This window comes from Fusarium keratoplasticum, chromosome 13, assembly GCF_025433545.1.
Source record: "Fusarium keratoplasticum isolate Fu6.1 chromosome 13, whole genome shotgun sequence".
Classification (NCBI taxonomy): domain Eukaryota; kingdom Fungi; phylum Ascomycota; class Sordariomycetes; order Hypocreales; family Nectriaceae; genus Fusarium; species Fusarium keratoplasticum.
In genome coordinates this window covers 336,951-353,793 of record NC_070541.1, presented here as the reverse complement: position 1 = coordinate 353,793, position 16,843 = coordinate 336,951, and the positions used below count along the sequence as shown (strand labels likewise).

At 51.6% G+C, this 16,843-nt stretch overlaps 4 protein-coding genes across 4 annotated transcripts; 2 read left to right on the top strand and 2 right to left on the bottom strand.

Annotated features, from left to right (window-relative positions):
* Positions 1-451: 451 nt before the first annotated feature.
* NCS57_01447300 (uncharacterized protein) lies at positions 452-3,771 on the top strand (the record flags this gene model as incomplete). Its single annotated transcript, XM_053064075.1, has 8 exons — positions 452-1,191; positions 1,243-1,274; positions 1,325-1,712; positions 1,769-1,835; positions 1,883-2,409; positions 2,477-2,758; positions 2,814-3,249; positions 3,601-3,771. The coding sequence occupies 8 exons, from the start codon at positions 452-454 to the stop codon at positions 3,769-3,771; spliced, it is 2,643 nt and encodes an 880-aa protein (XP_052906358.1).
* Positions 3,772-4,619: 848 nt separating this feature from the next.
* NCS57_01447200 (MFS domain-containing protein) lies at positions 4,620-8,885 on the bottom strand (the record flags this gene model as incomplete). Its single annotated transcript, XM_053064074.1, has 8 exons — positions 4,620-6,426; positions 6,772-7,347; positions 7,406-7,706; positions 7,772-8,100; positions 8,159-8,442; positions 8,494-8,593; positions 8,655-8,680; positions 8,742-8,885. Coding segments are annotated over 8 exons (1,761 nt in total). The 3' UTR covers positions 4,620-6,425.
* Positions 8,886-11,051: 2,166 nt separating this feature from the next.
* Positions 11,052-12,720, top strand: NCS57_01447100 (Aldedh domain-containing protein; the record flags this gene model as incomplete). The annotated part of the gene is made up of 3 exons (XM_053064073.1): positions 11,052-11,107; positions 11,174-11,215; positions 11,268-12,720. 3 exons carry the CDS (start codon positions 11,052-11,054, stop codon positions 12,718-12,720), a joined length of 1,551 nt encoding a protein of 516 aa, XP_052906356.1.
* A 2,856-nt stretch (positions 12,721-15,576) lies between these two features.
* NCS57_01447000 (PKS-ER domain-containing protein) lies at positions 15,577-16,803 on the bottom strand (the record flags this gene model as incomplete). Its single annotated transcript, XM_053064072.1, has 4 exons — positions 15,577-15,637; positions 15,690-15,763; positions 15,853-16,587; positions 16,639-16,803. The coding sequence occupies 4 exons, from the start codon at positions 16,801-16,803 to the stop codon at positions 15,577-15,579; spliced, it is 1,035 nt and encodes a 344-aa protein (XP_052906355.1).
* Positions 16,804-16,843: the final 40 nt, after the last annotated feature.

Here is a 16,843-nt window from a genome sequence, read left to right as displayed (position 1 = left end):
TTCTCGCGTTTCCCAACACTGGCATCAATGGAGATGCACCTGTACTCCTCGTCATTGAGCCTTAGAATGTACATTCTTTTCTGCCTATCCGAACCTACGGGTTCTCTGTATGACCCCCCTTCCCCAAACTTTCACTCGCCCGTAGCTGACTTTGTTCTAGTTTCTTCTGCAAGCCGACTTCCTTCTCCCGGCAAATTGAGAGGACGTTCACGTCGATTCAAACTGGAATGTACATTTAAGAAACGAGGCTATCAAAGCCTTCATGGAAGCCGTGCGTCACATGGATGGTCTGAACAACTCTCTATGACACAGCTGGGTTCGCTACACGCCCATCACCCCGTCGCAAAGCGAGTTCTTTGACAAATTGAGAAGGGATATTTGGGTTGATTTGACAACCACATTCACGTTAGAGTCCGTGGCTGGTCACAAGAGAAGGCCACGTGATCTCATCATGGTCTCTGAGAACTGGAGAGATGACGATGGCCGCCCGTTGATGATGGACACGAACAACGAAGACGAATTTCTTGCCGCAAAGTACCACGACCCCAGAAATGAAGAATATCTACTCAAGTTGGGTGTCAGGGTCACGAGTGACGGAGTCTTCCGTAATCAGCTGATCAGCCTCCTCCAGAGCCGGCCACGGTCGTTCCTGGAGAAGAAATCCAACGCGTGGCATGCCAGTCTTGCACGTATCATATGTGAGATGTATCGATCCTCGACAGACTATCGCTACTCGCCGATATCTGATCTACCAATTTCCCCCCTGAGAGGAGGAGAATGGGTTTCCCCGCAGTGGTGCGGTCGAAAATCTTACTTCCTAAGCAGCTCTGGATTGGCCATACCTGAAGGTATCACGATATTGATGGTGGACGACAAAGCCGCTGCTGATCCTGACCGGCGGAAGCTTTACCAACTGCTTGGTGTCCCAGTGCTCACGAAGGACTGCATCAAGGAGGCCATAGTCAACACACACGGCGACCGAGGTTTCGACCCCAACAACCTAACCCCGACGGTGCTTGTATTGCACGCTGAATTTATACACAACAACGGTGGATGGGAGGAGAGTCTGGGTGATCATCTGTGGGTGGCGACATACTTGGGCCACTGCCGCAAAGGAAATAACACGTATCGGCCTGACGATGATGACCCGTATTCCGCCAGTCGCATGCTACCAAGGGAACCCAAGCAGACGTACGGGTTTCTACACCCAGCTTATTTTGAGGCGGGACGCTCACAAAATAGCACCTGGATCAACTTCCTCTACAGCAGTCTCGGTATCTGGGTCATCCCTCGAATTGATGACTTGAAGCTCGTTATCCAGCAGTACCCGAGTCAAAAATGGCTTATATGCTGAGAGATCGGTTGCAAGTCTACGAGGATTGTGTCGGAAATGAGAAGTTGGCTGAGGCTATCGGTTTCGCCCGGGTCCAGTGCACGAGGAGCATTACAAGGGAACAGATACGGCATATCTATGCCCCCCTTGACCACCTCACAAACGACTTCGGGCCCGTGGCGCCGTTTATCGACATTCCAGAGCCGGAGGATCCCGGGTGGAAGCCGTTGCTGAAGCTTCTAGGGGTGAAGGTGGAGGCTGATTTTGACTTGTACCTCGCCTCCTTGAGACATGCAAAGAACACAGGTAATGGTGGCGTGGAGTTGATTCGACGTTTGATGCACGAACTTGAAGAACACGGCAACTCATCTAGCCTGGTGTACGCGCAACCCTGATCAATGTCGTCAAGATTTGCCTCGTACTGATTGATTCTAGTAACCCCTTTCGGAAGGACAAGCTGATCCTAGTCCCACCCAAGACAGAGGGCGGCGAGCGAGGATGGGTGTCCAAGACGAGTGCTTTTGGCGAGGAGAGTCCTGGCTGACTCAGTCCGTGGGCCTCGAGAGGCTTTATCCAGATCTCGAGACCTTCTTCCGCGACCATCTCAATGTGAGGAACGCCGGCATTGATCATCTGATCATGGAAGCAGCCGCAGTCCCTACACTGCCTCAGCCGGCTTTGCCTCGCATCCAACGACTGTTTCTGGCTCTGGAATATCACGTCAAAGCCCACGGTCTGAGCGAAGACCAGAAGAAGGCGCTTCTAAGTACCAAGATGTTTCCCACCACTAGCACTGCCACGGACGAGACCTACGAGTACTTGAGCTCTGCCACAGTCAACGATCATTGGTTGATTGCCGACAGGAGCTATTTCAGGGAACCGTTTCAGTCCCTCATTTCCGTCCTTGCGTTCGGAGCCGAGTTCATTTTGAAGATCATGCATTTGCTGGTCAAGTTGGGCTTGAAGAACAGGTTTCTCAGCGATCTGGCTGTGAGCACCACCGAGGCACACGGAAACACGCATCTTAACGAGAATCTTTCCCATAGCTACAGGTCTCGCGGCAAGTATTTGTTCAGGTATGTTCTTATGTCTTGAGTGCCCCCAGATGACTGCCATGATCATGCTAATCTGTCATTTCTTTAGACTCATGGGAGAAGGTGTAGATAACAAGCAGGAGTTACGCTGCTGTTTCAGCCAAGTCCAGGTCTTCATCTCCAATAGAGTAGTGCAGAGCTGGCGAGCAACTCTCAACATGCAACAGGTTGACAGCTCCTTCTCCGAGGGCACAGCCTTCCTGGAGTGCGACTATGCCGGGGATCTTCGCATATATCTGCGCTCGGGGTACGAGAAGGAGGCGCATCCTTGTGAGCTGGCGGAGCAGCTGAGGAATTTCTTCAACATATCGATCGAGTACACAGAGATCTGGTCAGATGGTGCTCAGCGACAGAGAGGAGAGGCTCGATCGCATATTCCAAGAAAGGGGCATTGTTTCGTTCCAGGAAGACTCCACTGAGTCGGGCGAGCTTGACGGCGAAGAAGGCGAGCACAGGCCCGTCAAGAATCCGGCACTGAGCAAGAAGAGTCGCCTTGGACTCACCGATGGCTCAAGGCTCAACCGCCTGCTCAGCCACGCCAGATTTAGCCCATCATTCTTCAAGCAGGCCGACAACGCAAGTAACTCTTTGCCAACATACGATGTAGCTGTTGATCGTGCCGCACAAAACGCCCTTGGACGACCAGTAGAGCTTCGAACATTTGCTGGCGCCATGACCTTGCCCTCGGTGAAGGGGGCGTTGAGAGATCTGGAATTTACTCAGAAGACCGGTGCGGTAATCGGCACTCCCGCCGGGCCAACTCAGATGCTGGATCGTGTATTTGGACTCGCAAAGCGTGACTCTGAGGTTGGAGAGGCTATTGTAAGTAACCCATTCCCTCATTCTGTTCCTGCTCCTGACCGCAACCCAGGTATCCGATATCCTATCAATTGTGCTAGCTTCGCAATATAATCGCGACAAAATGTGGACGCCCAAGGGCTCGAGGGGTAGCGACCACGCAGCTTTCAACTTCACGGACTCGACCGGCAGATTCAGTGCTTTCCTCATGCGGCTCGATGGCACGCCCAGGAAGGCGAAGGGGTATACGCGAATGACATACCATCTCGATATCAAGGCCACGGACTCGGGGGGTTTCAAGATTACCCAAGACGAGCTTGACAGAGGAAGCTTCCTTTCACTGCAAGACGAACATCGTAGCTAACAATTTCACAGGCTCGCAAGAATTCGGTCCACAGCGAACCCCATCCCGACGAAGCCGCCCCATCCAAAGACGTCTCAGTCCTGGTGCACATCTCGGACGTCCGCAAGAAACCAAAGATCCAGTTCCTCACCGACCCGTGGGACCTGTTCGAAGACGGCCAGCTGATTCTGGGGAATGCCTGAAGCTACCAGGCCAGGCTCGAGCTGTGGCCCCGCCAGAACACCAAGGAGGCGACCAGCGCCGAGGTTGGGTTCGACGCGGTGCAGTTCAGGGCGAGTGCGGAGTCAGTAAGGGGGAGTCCAAGTCTGGGGTATGAGGACCCTAGTCCGGAGTATCAGGAGGGGAAGGGGAACGATAAGAAGAAAGGAGATGTTTGACTTGTTGGTGGTGATGAGGAGATAATGGACAGAGGAACTGGCTAACTTGCCGGATTGTACTTGTTATGACTATTTCCCACTATCAAAGGTCCCTTCAGGACCTGCCTTTATTTATGGCCGTGGCTCTTTGTGAAATGGTGCTTGCTCAGCAATTTTTCCATATGTTATAAAAGACTTTTTCTTAGAAATAAATTGACCTGCCGGCTTCATCTGCTTGCAATATGTGCAAAGCGTTATTGATAGGATATAATCAGCTTTGAGGAGTAATAGAAGTCCTTTGGACTACATGATTCTCGACCCTAGGATACCCCCGCTTGTTAGTATCTTGAGCTTGATGCTATTGAGTCACCTGCTTAATGGGCTGGACGTGCCTAATAGCAAGCGACTATGAGCTCGAAATCTTCCAAGGGCGACATAGAGTGAACAGCAGCAGATATTCGTGTCCGTAATCTCTCAGCTCATCACAGATTCAAAGTAAAGCCTTTGTTTACTATTCAGGATAATCAAGCAGCTTGACGGAGTCCTCCAAATTGTTCCGTCCAGAGCCATAGTCGTTTCTCCAAAGGTAGTCCCGCGAACTTTCGACCATACCGTATCGAATTACACAACACCTAACCTTGACAACTAGTACTCAATCCGAATTTTTTATTCCTCTAACAAACTGCGTGTGTCTTTCCCATCTTTCCCTGAAGAGAATGGGTCTCGTCCTGTCCCGTGTTAGTGGTTCCTGACTTGATACAGATCCAATAGTTGCGTCCATGGAGGGAGACTGACCTTGTATTCGGGATGAGCACCATCACTCTTACCCAGAGCTGTGAGGTGCTTATTGATATACTCTTCAAACCTTTTGGAGCTTTCCTTGTCCATGTCTTTGAGAAGCCGACAACAAAGGGCAATGTCACTTATCAGCGAGTCACACCGGGACCGTGTAAAGCCCTCCCTCACAACAATCCTCAACATCTTGACTCCGGACTTGGGAGCCATAGTGTATGCTGGAACCACCCATCCGCGAGATCGAAGATGATGGGCAAGCGCAAATTCATCGTAATGCCTGCCCTGCTCGTCACTGCCGTCGTCCTCGGGTGTACCGAAGCGGAAGGCAACAAGTGGCAGGCCTGCCCCGTTGCGCTCTGACATGATGATGAAGCCCTGCTTCTCGATGGCGTCGGCGAGGTAGTCGGAATTACGGGTGAGATTACTCATGATACTATGGTAGCCGTGCCTACCGAGGCGGATGAGTTGGTAATACTGGCCGATGACTTGGCATGCGCTTTTGGAGAAGTTGAGGGTGAAGGACGACTGATTGGCACCAAGATAGTTGATATTAAACACGAGTTCTTGGGGAAGATACTCGGGAGCCCGCCAGATAACCCAGCCAACGCCGGGGTAAACAAGGCCATACTGTTGAACAGGTTAGCAGGACTAACAGTCATGGTTGCAATGAATGATAGTACCTTATGGCCAGACACGTTGATGGACACAACCTTTTCACATCGGAAATCCCATTCTAGCTCGGGTACAACAAACGGAGCAACGAAGCCGCCACTTGCGGCATCAACGTGAATAGGCACGTCGACTTTGCGTTCGATAAGAAGGTCATTCAGCGCCTTGACGTCTTCGTACTGGCCGGTGTAAGTCGTTCCAAGGATGGCACAAATCCCGATGGTATTCTCGTCGCAAAGGTCAACAGCTTGTTCAGGATCAATGACGTAGCGATCAGGGTCACAATAGATGAACCTTTCTTCGATCTCGAAATAACGCATCGCCTTCTCCCAGACGACCTGCACGGCCGACGACATGATCATGTTGGGCTTGTCGACCGATTTTCCATCGGCGAGACGACGCGTCTTCCAGCGCCTCTTCATAGCGAGCACGGCGAGCATGATGGCTTCAGACGAGCCGACAGTAGAAGTGCCCACGGAAACGCCAGCCGGGGCATGGAAGAGGTTTCCGAGGATGCTGACGCAGCGGTTCTGGATATCAGCGGATTGGGGATATTCTTCATAGTCGATGAAGTTTTTGGAAAAAGATTCCGTCATTAGCTTCTCGACTTCATCTTCCTGTGAGATGCCATGCTGGTTAATGTGTCTGATGGGATGGGCAGATATAGAGATAGACTGAGTTACCATGTAAGTGGTGACAAAGGACGCCAAGCTTTCAACCAGTCAGCGAAATCGCAACAGGCGTACCAAGCACATAACTACATACTTGAGGGCCGGGTTATTATCCAGGCTGAGTTCATCCTTGATCAGGCGATACGCAATGTCGCGTGGCATCTCACTATTGGGTAGCTGATGGCGCGGCAGCTCCATGCACGCGAACCGCGAGCCATAGTCGCTTGTCTTGAAGGTATCCTCCTCCTCGGCGGAGAGCTCGACACGAGGCGCCTTGCCTGGCTGAGTTTTGTGGGAGTGAACAGTGGAGAGATGAGACATGTTTATTGTTGACGGCCGCTGATGCCTGTATGGAGAGTGAGTGGTTGCTAGTCAAGACGTGCAGTTGATGATATATATGGGCTCGGAAACTTCGGGGGATCATGCCGGTGATGATCCATGACGTACTAATGTATCAAGACGCAATTCCGTCACCGTTACGTCGTGATGCGTGATTTGAGTTTGCGGTAGTGATACTGTACGTCGGTAAGCGAAGTAACTAGTGGCTAGGTCAGGGTTGAGGCTGCAGGAAGTGCATCAGAGGCTTATGTGGCTTTATGGAAGTAATCAACACAATGGCTCACACTCGCAAGAGCTGATGTCAGGAGTAGAATCCACAACGCCGTGTGGGGTTGCTATTGTGGTTTGGTACTAACTGCCCCCCTTCTCATCTACATCCGCCTTGCCGTGCTGCCCGATATGCTCTACTGTAGCCTCTACCTTCTCAGTCATCAGCTCTTTGACACCCTTAAGGCAAGCAACAGCAACAAGAGCCAAGACAGCAAATGGGATAACGCTTGACCAGGCCAAACGATAGGCATGCGCATATTGCCATCTGCTCTCCGATATGGCAGCATTCCATACCGCACTGGTGGCGCCCTCGACATCACTGGACCCGATTTCGCCTGTGGCCAGGGCCTGCAGCAAGGCCGGCACACTCTTTTCCGGCAACCCTGCAGTCACGGCCGCCTTGCCTACCGCAGGAGCGTAATGTGAGGTTAGCCGACCGTTGATTATTGCATCGAGAACAGCAGATCCAAATGCTCCGCCAATTGCACGAATGGAAAAAGCAAGTCCGGTAGCCGTGGACAAGTATGCGTGCGGAGCGGTGAATTGAACGCAAGCGACCAGGAGCGTCAAAGGTCCTGACTGTCCGATGCCCGTAAGAACATTGAGAACGTGCTGGGCGGTGTTCCATGATGGTCGGATGGCAGCGTAGCAACTTGATCTATTGGAGTCTTGTTAGAGCAGTCAGGCGGGAGTGTGGATATGGACCTGATACTTACACAGCGATGAAGAAAGTAAAGGACATAATGAGAGGAGACTTGAGATCTTTAAACTTAGTGGCATAGAGCATGATAGGAATCGAAAGACCGAGATTCACTAGCGTGAAGCCGAGGATCCTGACCGAAATTTGCCATGGGTCTGTCTCAAAGCCCAAGTGAAGGATGATCTGTGGCACTATAGAGTTGACAGCCGAATAAAAGACCCAGCCCTCTACTCCAAAAGCGAAAACAGAGAGGGCAAAGTTTGCGTTTTGTCGGAAGAAGATATGGGCCACTAGGCCGTCTGATCTTCCCTTCCATTCTGAAGAGACAGACAGCAGCGTCAACATCAACCCAAGGTAGTAGTGTCTTTAGGTAGGTACTTACCGTATAAACCAAAGAAGACAAGCAAGGCTAGACCAGCAACGAGCGGGCCAATTACGTGGGCATCGGACCACGGATAGGTCCCCCCTGCCCAGTTCAGGGCTAGCAGCATGAGCGATACACTGGCGATGTAGAGGACGGACCCAATAGGGTCACAGGCCCACAGGCATTCTTTGATAGACATCCGGGGATATTCAGCTCGCTTGGGTGGCCAGTAAAAGATGAACAGTGCCACGGAGGTAGCCCCGTGGAATGCAGCCTGCATCCAGAAGATATACCTCCATCCAGATGCGTTGGCATTTGTGACAGCCCCGGCTCCCAAAGAGCCGATGCTACAGATAATGTCAGTAGGATTGAAAAGAGCATGACTTGCGGCAGAGAAAGGCTCACATGCTACCAACAGCGCCGCCGATAAAAGCCAGTCCATTTGCAATTGGCCGATACTTGAGGGGGAGGATTTCCGAAGGGATGGCCTGGACGATGGAAATCGTGGATAGCGTCGTTCCAATCAGGATACCGCCTCCGATGAGCACGCTCATAGAAGTTGCCTTGGCCGACATGACAGCTCCGGCAAAGGCGATGAGTGGCGGAACTGAGGCGAGATACTTGCGGTCAAGGACATCGGAAAGGCGCCCGACAATAGGCGAAAGTACGCTTTGCATCAACAAAGGGCCCTGCATCAACCGTCAGAGGGCAACCACAAAGGGAACCAGAGGAGGTGGTACTTGGATAATCCATCCGGCGACAGCCCCGTCACCCAGGTCACGGACGATGAATGCGATGACTGATCCAGCTGCAACCACAACAAACACCTGGGCCATGATGCTGGGCAGTTCGTTGTTAAAACCAACCAGGGATCAGAGGGAGGGGGGTTAGAAAGACTCACGCAAAGCAAGTACAAAAGACCACAACCTTTTTTATTGTCAGGTCAATACCCATTCGACGACGACGCGTGGCTGGGATCGTTGCTTACCCATGATCTCCAGCCGAGCTTGATATGGTAGGCATCCTCAACGGCAGCCTCCTGAATCGGGGTGACGTCGAGTTCCTTTCGATGCGGCTGCGAGGGTGGTGCCTCGTCGATGTTGACAGAGGGCTTGTCGTCAGCAGAGTTCATTTTTTTTTTTTTTTTTTTTTTTTCGCGTTTATCTTGATCTGCTGTCATCACAGGTCAGTGCCAAGCCAGCATGCAGCTGAGTCGCATACGATTTATACCTTTTCAGTCGGCGACCGAAGCTAACAGGGGGGTTTGAAATACCCGAGGCAACAGGAATTACCCCTCCCGCTATTTCATCTCGCTTGGCGTGACTAGAGACAGATGCGCGCTCGGGTTGGCTGAAGACGTTGAATGGCTTCTGGCCCTTGGCCGCTTTGAGTCTGGGGAAACCTCAGCTGAGATCGGCAGTTGTATCAGGGAGATAGTGCGGGGAACCTTCTCTTGTAGCGCTATTGGCTGCTCTAATTCACATGGTACTTTCGCTTCGTGGCCCACCAACGGTTCTGGTGCTTCCACGTGGGGGTGTTGGTTGTGTCGCGTGGTGCTTTGAGATGTTTTGACGTGACAGCCCGTTTCGGGACAAGCCTTAGTTCTCGTCCAGTCCCGACTACAAAAAAGTACGTCAAAGTCATTGCATCAGCCCGATCATGATATTGCCCGCTTGTGGTTAGAGCACGTGGTGATGATGGCCGGCTCGGACGTCCCTTGCGCAACAGACATCCGTGTTTGTGCGATATGAGCTGCCCTGATTTGTTAACCAGTTGCTGCATTGCCTTGATCCTTTTTTTATCTTTGTCTTATTGATGTCGATGACACTTCTGTGTCTGAGAAAGAGAGTATCAGCTGCACAAAGAACGCAGTTCAACACATGGCCACATTATAACTCCACCATGCACTAAAATATTCGTGTGTTCTTTGATCTCTTGTATGATGAATACGTCATTGAAAAATCAGAATGCACTAAGATATCATGGCATCACCAATACCACCTGCGGTGTCTACCTTGTAGTAATGGTGTGAGTGTTTTTTTGGTTCACATTTCCGCGAGGACTTGAATCGGTGCGGATGTTCGCTCTCTCTTGAGCTGGCAAATAAATGCCATAAATCCTGTAGAAGAAATCTTAAGTCCCCTCGACACGGGACTGAAAGTAGTGGTGCGGCCCAGTATCTTCTATATAAACAACGGCATTGGCATCTTATAGAGGCAGACGGCTTCAAGGTCAGAGATGGAGCAACAGGTCTTTCTCAGGAGAAACCGGAAATGTCTATGAAATAACTGTATTTATTGCCACAGATGCTTAGGGGATCGTATAGGTCGAGTCGGGTCGGAAACATTCATATGGAGAAATCGGGATCCGCACCAGGCTGCGCCGATATGAAGAACTCGGCAAAGATAATTAAACAGGAGGGATTGAACGGTATATAAGCCATACGCAATTATCATGACGCAGTCTTGTAAGAAGGTGGCTCTTTCGCCGAGACCAATAGGGCAAATAGTTCAAGCAGATCAATATTATACAGAATAATGGGTTAACTGAGCCACGAGATCGACATAGTTGCTGTGCGCTGGGAACCGGCATGGCGCTGGATATGGCTTCACTTATACTCCCAGAAGCCATTGTGTGGCTTGGAATGGGCGTGTTAAAGCTTGGCCGGAGCTTGACCGGAGCAGGACAAGATTCAGAGCCAGAGCCGGAGTCAAGGTCTTTAGCCCCCACAGCCGGGCACGGGGCAATGACAAGATGAATTTCTATGGAGAAAGCGGCATTTCCCTATGGGCCAAGCGAAGCGTGCAATCATACAAGAGTAAACGTGGCCTAGAGTTGGAAAGATTACCATGGAAAAACTGGGACTGCCCTCGAGGCCAAGTGAGGCCACGTGGTGCACAGGAAAGGAGTTGGATCAAAGGACCTTCCCTAATAGTCGCTTGGTAAGGGGGGAGTTTCTGCAGAGAAGCGGGCATTTCCCATCAACAAGAGCCATTTTCAACCCGCTATCACAATCCAAAGCGACAGGGCTCAGACTGGTCCACTGATAAGTTCCCCCCTTGCATCACGACTGACCCCTCACCCCCGCTTTATTCATACACCAGATTCGCTATCTCGCTATCTCGCTATCAGCTTCCAATGACCTCGGCGTTAGCCTTGCTCAAGTCTTCTACCTAAGCAACCCCGCCTGCTCCTCCATCTGGTTTCGCCTTGACATCTTACTAAGATCTTAACACCTACTTGCCAACATTCGCGCTAAACCATTGTCAATATATATATATATACGTGCCACATCAACATGGAGGCATACCATCTTTGGATCGGCGGCCAGACGGTGGCTGGAAATGGCCAAGAGTGAGTGACCGAGACCACCCTTTCCATACCTACCTTCGCATGCCTTATTCTGACATACGTGGACAGACTGACTATCAAGAGTCCAGCCACCGGGGAGCTGGTTGCGAAGTGAGTCTGGACTCTCGTTTCACGGCGGCATGGCTTTTTGCTGATCCTTCAGATGTCATACAGCGTCAGAGCAAGACATCGATATCGCAGTCCGGGCGGCGCAGAGTACGTTTGAGTCAGGAGTCTGGTCAAAATGCCCACGCCAGACGCGAGCAGAGGTACTAGAAAAGGCCGCCACCTTGCTCACCGACAACCTGGAGGAACTCATCTTGCTCGAGGTTGCGCAGACCGGGCGAGCCATTCGTGAGATGCGAGCTCAAGTGCCCTCTCTCGTCCGCTGGTTTCGGTACTACGCAGCCTTGCTCCGCACCGAAGAAAGGGCTGTGCTTCCCACTTCTGGCAAACTTCACAACTGGGTTGACCGCGTGCCCCTCGGCGTCGTGGCGCAGATCACTTCCTTCAACCACCCTCTTCTGATTGCGGTCAAGAAGCTCGCCCCTGCGCTGGCAGCGGGAAACAGCATTGTCCTCAAGCCTAGCGAGCTGACACCGCTTACAAGCCTGAGGCTGGGGCCAATCTTGAAAGCGGCAGGCTTGCCCGACGGTGTGTTCAATGTCGTCCCTGGCTTTGGGGCCGTCACTGGAAGAGCGCTCACCACCCACCGTCTGATCAGAAAGGTTGATGTGACTGGCGGCACCGCAGCAGGGCGCCTCATCGGGGCCGCGGCTGGGCAGAACTTGGCTCACCTGACTGCCGAGCTCGGTGGCAAGGCGCCAGTCGTGGTCCTCAAGGACGCCGATATCGACGCTGCTGTGAACGGTGTCGCCTTTGGGGCCTTCATCGCAAGTGGCCAGACATGCGTTGCAGCAACGCGCATACTCATCGACAAGAGCATCTCCCTAGCCTTTCTATCCAAGCTGATCGAAAAAGCAAAAATGATCCGCGACAACATGGGACTTCCCACCAATCCAGCCTCGTCCATGGGTCCTCTCATTTCTGAACGGCAACTGGACAACCTGCAAAGCCTCGTCGACGATGCAGTAGCTGATGGTAATGCCAAAGTCCTCTTCGGAGGAGCACGATTGAGGGGTTCGTCCAAGCTCGACGGTGCCGACTTTGGTTACGGATTCTTCTTCCCGCCAACCATCTTATCTTCCACTGTTGACAACAATATCACGCGTAGCAGGATCTGGCGCGAAGAAGCTTTCGGGCCCGCGATAGTGGTTGCCGAGTTCGAAACAGTGACTGATGCCATTGAGCTGGCCAATGATACCGAGTTCGGCTTGGGCGCTGCAGTTTGGACCAGGGATATCAGCCAGGCCTTTGAGGTTTCGCAGAGCATTCAGGCTGGCATTGTTTGGGTAAATACGCACCATCGCAATGATCCCAGCAGCCCTTGGGGAGGGGCCACCAACGCCAGCGGCGTAGGTAGTGAGAACGGGATAAGCTCATACCACGCCTACACTACCATGAAGAGTACCATCATCAACTACGCATCCACCGAGGAAGCACGGGAGCTGGAGGACTGGTTCGGAGGGGAAGATAGGCAGGTTCGATACGGATGATGGATTCGCGCGAGTAATCTAGCTGTCATAGCCTCCGCTGAATTGCCTCTTCGCTCTGTGTACCAGTCTAGCCCTCTCTGCTGTGTAGGTGTCTGTTTTCCCATGCACTATTAGTGCAAGTTGTGATGTGTTTCCCAAGGGATAAACCAGTCGTGCTGGGTGTATATTGGCAATAATATCCCCCTCCTCTTACCCGCCTACTATCCTAGATCCTTTTAACCTAAGAATCTATACTCTTACTAATCTTAACCAAAGGACCCATATTACCCTCTTATAGAATACTGGGAAAGCCATCTGGGTACCAAGTGCAACGCCATCATGAAGTTCAACGCTCAATCAAAGTGACGCTCTTTGCGTCGTTGCTGAGCCGTCTTTGGTCCTCAATTGCTGTGAAACTAATACTTGTATGCCACCTGAACAAAATTATCGTGTATGCACAGCCGCAGAAAACGCTAAGATGCATCTCATCGACCTATGCTTTTACATCGCTAGTACTCATGAAAACCAAGACCGGATAACCGACAAGATGGTGGGTACGCAGGTCGGTACACTGCCAGCCAGCTCAGGTTTGGAATATCTCATTCAGTATCTACAGTTCGCCTCCCAAACGCCGTTTTCCCACACGCCTTCGACTTCAAGCTCGTCAACACATCTCACAGGGGCATCACCTCGGCCTAAGTGAGTCTCTCCGCCCTTGTACCGCAGTGCTGCCGTCCCAGACCTGTTGGCGTATCTCTCTTGCTCTTCCTGCGCCGTCGCGATAGCAGCTTGTGCAAATTCGGTGGCATCTTGTAGACGCCGTGCGAAGTCCTCGGCTAGGGCTTCGCCCTCCTTATGCCTGCCTGCGGTGCCTCCTTCCCATAGCTGGATGGGTCATTGTTGTGCCCGTGCATGTACAAGAAAGGCTCATGCCCGTTGAGGATGCTTCTCGCTCGTTGATCGATGCCATTACCGTAGGGAGGAATAGCAACCAGTTGTCCTGCGTGTAGCATGCCCAGATTATCATGATTTTCTCTTTCTCTTGATTCATGCGTTCAGTTGCCCCGTATGTTTGAGGATGGTGCCCTGTAGAAAGGCAACGTTCGGCTCCCAATAGCTTGCCGCTCCTGGCCAAAAGAATCGTCTTGATAGGATGGTGTAGGTGAGATCCCATCCCGGTTGTCCAGTGATATGTGAATCGTGGATGTCTTGTATGATCTTGGTGCGTAGCGGCTCTAGGGGTGGGATCCAGATCCTATCTCCAAACCGTAGTTGTCCCCGTTCATCAACAGAGAGCTCTACCATACTGATAATCTTCTCCATCTGTAGTAAGGTAAGGAGGTTGCGCTCCCCCCTACTACCGTCAACGTCAGATCCTGGTACTGTCGGTCAGTTCTGGCCTCAACCCATAGGCGGTGTAATCCCTCGTCCTCGAAGATGCGGACTTCTCTCCCAAAGTCGATATCCTCCGGCTTAAAGGTGATACTAGCTGTAGCTATCTTCACACTTCGCAGCTGTTTGTTCTGGAAGAGGGTCATAAACCTTGCCTTAAGTCTGTCGTCGTCTTGGTCGGTAGGCCGGTCCTGGTCCCGTCGGGGTGAAGCACCCGGGCGCCCTGCGCTGGTTCCAGGTCGCCACTCCACCATAACGTGAAACCCTGCGAGGAACTGGGACCATCGTACCTGTCGTTCAGATAACCTATTCTCTCTAAAAGTAGCTGAGGTTCTTGTGGCCAGTTAGCACAATGAAATGTTTCAATGCGGGAAGCTCAGGTTTCCCACACTTCAAGGCACCTCACAATCGCTAGCAGCTCCTTATGGTGGATGTCGTAGTTTGCTTCTGTCGGGTGTGCCTTTTCCAGTATTACGTGACAGGCTGCCAAGGGCCGTCAGTCTCTTTTTGTAACATCAGAACTCTTGTAGCGTACCCTGATGAGTCCGCCTCTACCAGTGTCTCCTTCTCCGGGTCGAAGTGCGCCAAGATGGGGGCCGAGATAAGTAGCTCCTTGATTCTTTCAAACGCGTCTTAGCAGTTGACCCCCCAATGGAATGGAACAAAGCCGACGAAAGCCCTGACACCCTTCACGTTCTTAGTAATGGCCCAGTCGTGAATGGCCTTCACCTACTCGATGTCGACACTGATGCCGGCCTCGGCTTCGATGATGAATCGCAAGTACTTCACTTCCTTGGTCTCGAACTCGCACTTGTCGATGTCGATTTGCAATCCCGCATCTATCAGTCGTTGCAGGACCGTCCCAACTTTCGTGCGGTGATCATTGAGCGATTCCGAGGAGTAGATTAAGATGTCGTCCACATAAGCGAACACGAGGCTGCCGAGATAGTCCTGGAGTGCACTATTGACGTATCTCTGGAATGCTGCGGGGGCTCCTGTCAACCCAAATGGGACGACCAAGTACTCGAATAGCCCGTACCTCGCCCGGAAGGCCGTCTTATGGGCGTCCTCTTCTGCCACCCTGATCTTGTTAAAGGCAGCGATAATATCCAGCTTCGTAAACCATTTGGCTCGTCCGATATTTCGAAGTGTGTCTGGATTAATGAACATGTGAAAGTGAGGCACAAAGTAATAGGAGGGCCTCACCGCTTTTTCGGTGGGGCCGCACGAAATGGGTGTAACCAACGCCGACTCACTTCCATCAGTTTTACCACATTCTCGTGGTATTTCCATATAGGTAGGGGAACTCTATTCATAAGTATCATCACTGTTACCAAATGGGCCAAATTCATAAATAGCTGATAGTCACGAATGGGATAGGACATAAATTTGCACTAAAGAGGCAGAGTTTCTTCATACTTGAGATTGTTTGAGGCAAACGCCTCTATTTACTTCACTGCTATAGAGTAATATAGAAAGCTACATCTACTCAATTTTGATTGCAACTTTGCTGAAATGCTTCTGATCCCATTGGTATTTGTAGGCCCTGTAATGCATTAGCTTATAATAGGAATCATTTCGAAATGGAATGGTCTTACTCTTTGAGGTCCTCGAGCTTGAATACTTGTTGATCAAGAATGGGCTTGATGTCACAGGCCTCAATCGTCCGGATCTATTCATGTTAATAAACCGCCCATGAATTGAAAGTATAATGTTGGCAGAAGAGGTCCAAGGCAGGCAATCCTTTTCCAAAGTACATACCATTGCTTCAAATTGTTCTCGGCTTCCAACAACGATTCCCCTCACAACAGCCATGCTGGATGAAATCTGGGGGAAATACGGTCCCTTCTCTTCCTCTCCGCCTATCCAACCAATGATAGTGACAACACCACCAATGGCGACGGCTTTCAGACTCTGTGTCACAGTTGTCGCGCCTCCAACCTCGATGACATGTTGGACACCTCCCGTGAGGTTCGTCGCCTTGTCACCCCAATTCGGATTCTCCTTGTAATTGATGACATAGTCTGCTCCGAGCTTCTTCAACGTCTCAGCCTTCGCTGCAGAGGAAGTCGTCGCGATGACTCGAGCGCCTGCCGCCTTCGCAAACTGCAGGCCAGAGATACTCACACCGCCCGTACCCTGCGTTAGGACCCAGTCGCCGGGGAGGACTGGGTTAAGCCCGTAGAGAGCATTCCACGCCGTCAGGGCGCTGCAAGAGAGTGTTCCGGCCTCCAGATAGCTGAGGTTCTTCGGCATATCGACCAGCCCGTTCTCGTTGAAAATGCCGTACTGTCGTAGAGTGCCATCAATGGCACCACCTAGCCCTGTCCCCAAAACTTTTGGGGTCAATGGCCCACCGTAATGAGCCTGGTTGAACAGTGTCAGAACCTTAGAGCCTTGCTCAAAGCGGGTGACCTTAGAGCCAACTGCTACAACTTCTCCAGCTCCATCAGAGCCTGGGACGACATTCGGCGCCACTGGGAAAGGATATTGGCCCTGCCAGGCTTAGTAGATGACAATGGAGGATGTGCAGAAAGGTATAGTTACCAGAGGAATGATGATGTCGCGGTAGTTGAGAGATGCCGCATGGAATTTGACCAGTACCTCGTTGTCGGAGAGCTCAGGAAGAACGAGCTCCTTGTGAAACTTGAGACAGTCAAAGCTGCCGCTACCATCAACCGTCCAGGCTTTCGTGGTTCTAGGTGAAGACATGATAGTTAACGCAAATTGGTGATAAATTTGGAACGTTTCT